General features: G+C 53.4%; 1 protein-coding gene across 1 annotated transcript; it reads left to right on the top strand.

The window, feature by feature from the left end:
* Window positions 1–472: 472 nt before the first annotated feature.
* Window positions 473–1,531, top strand: NEUROD2 (neuronal differentiation 2). The gene has a single exon (XM_015832311.1). It carries the CDS (start codon window positions 473–475, stop codon window positions 1,529–1,531), a length of 1,059 nt encoding a protein of 352 aa, XP_015687797.1.
* The last annotated feature ends 328 nt before the right edge of the window (window positions 1,532–1,859 follow it).

Here is a 1,859-nt window from a genome sequence, read left to right as displayed (position 1 = left end):
TCTGAAGACAGCCTTCTCTCTCTCTCTCTCTCTCTCTCTCTCTCTCTCTCTCTCTCTCTCTCTCTCTCTCTCTCTCTCTCTCTCCCCTCCCTCCCTCTCTCTCTGCCCCTCCCTCCCTCCCTCCCTCTCCTTCCAAATCACTTTAAGGATCGGGCGACCAGGCTGGCAGCAAAGATTGGGTGAAGGGAGGGCCCTCTACATCTTGGCCAGAAAGCTTGAAATCTGTTTAGGAGAGGAGCTGACAGCTTTCCCAGCAATTGGCTGGAAAAGGCTGAGCGACCAACTATCCGTGGGTTGAGATAATCTTCCAGGGGTCCAGGGTAATTGATTGGTGGGTGTTAAGTGGTGGATGTTAAGACCAACTTGTGTGACTATTTCTCGTTGCCATTCTTCCCTTCTTTCTGGCCGGCTCAATCCGTGCGCCTTTCTCCTCCCTCCTTTCTTCCCCGCCCCCGTCACCCCTCCAGCCACCATGTTGACGCGTCTCTTCAGCGAACCCAGCTTGATCCCAGAAGTTCAGAAATTCTCCAGCTGGGCGGACGATTGTGAAGAGGATGATTCGAGCGACAAAGAGGAGCGGAAAAGCAAAAGCTGCCCTCTTCAGGAGGACCCGAACGACTCGGAGGTAAAAGAGGAGAACGACCTGGGTGCCGATGAAGAGGAGGAGGAGGAGGAGGAGGAAGGCATCGAGGAAGCGGAAGGCGATCGGCCTAAGAAACGAGGCCCCAAAAAAAGGAAAATGACCAAGGCTAGGCTGGAGCGCTCCAAGCTGCGACGCCAAAAGGCCAACGCCCGGGAACGCAATCGGATGCACGACCTTAACGCCGCCTTGGACAATCTCCGCAAGGTCGTGCCTTGTTACTCCAAAACGCAGAAATTGTCCAAGATCGAAACCTTGCGCTTGGCCAAGAATTACATCTGGGCCCTGTCGGAGATCCTGCGCTCGGGCAAGAGGCCAGACCTGGTCTCCTATGTGCAGACTTTGTGCAAAGGTTTGTCCCAGCCGACCACTAACTTAGTGGCCGGCTGCCTCCAGCTCAACTCAAGGAATTTCCTTACTGAGCAAGGCCAGGAGGCGGGGAGATACCACGGGCCCAACTCCACCTTTGCCATGCATCCCTATACCTACCAGTGCTCGCGGATCTCCAGCGCGCAGTGCGCTTCCAGCACCATGGCTAGCTCCCACGCCTTGCGGACGCATGCTTACTGCGCCACCTACGAGTCCCTCTATGGGAATGCCTCGCCAGATTACAATAGCTCGGAATACGATGGGCCTCTGAGCCCTCCTTTGTGCGTGAATGGGAATTTTTCCCTCAAGCAGGATTCTTCCCCCGACCACGAGAAAAATTACCATTATTCTATGCATTACTCCGCCCTCCCCAGTTCTCGCCCTTCCGGGCACAATTTAGTGTTCGGATCTTCGGGAATGCGCAGTGGCGTCCACTCTGAGAATGTTTTGCCTTACGACATGCACCTCCATCACGACCGAGGTCCGATGTACGAGGAGCTCAATGCTTTTTTCCATAACTAGTCCCTTTCCCCCTGTTCCCAGAGGCGCCTTGGGCGTCGCGTTCTCCTACCGGTTCCACGGGTAACCGTGACCACTTGTAGATTTCCAGTTTATTGGACTGGGAAAGGGAGGGGGTATTTGGGTGATTAAAAACTAAACAGAAAGAGAGAATGAGAGAGGACGGGAGGGGGGGAAGAGAGAGAGAGATAAATAGTTCCTCGGCCTTCTCTGATATTCCCCTGTACTTGGTCCCGAGGGCTGCAATTTTTTTTAAACTGTGAACCACTTTTCTCGTAACATATTAACAAAATATCGAAGGGCGGGAGGATAAAATAATAATCATTCCTAT

This window comes from Protobothrops mucrosquamatus, unplaced genomic scaffold (genome assembly GCF_001527695.2).
Source record: "Protobothrops mucrosquamatus isolate PMUCROS unplaced genomic scaffold, P.Mucros_1.0 scaffold1, whole genome shotgun sequence".
NCBI lineage: Eukaryota > Metazoa > Chordata > Lepidosauria > Squamata > Viperidae > Protobothrops > Protobothrops mucrosquamatus.
This window is presented reverse-complemented; position numbering and strand designations above follow the sequence as displayed.

Excerpts from the sequence above, each read along its gene's own strand:
- NEUROD2 (XM_015832311.1), top strand. The coding sequence starts at position 473 with ATGTTGACGCGTCTCTTCAGCGAACCCAGCTTGATCCCAGAAGTTCAG.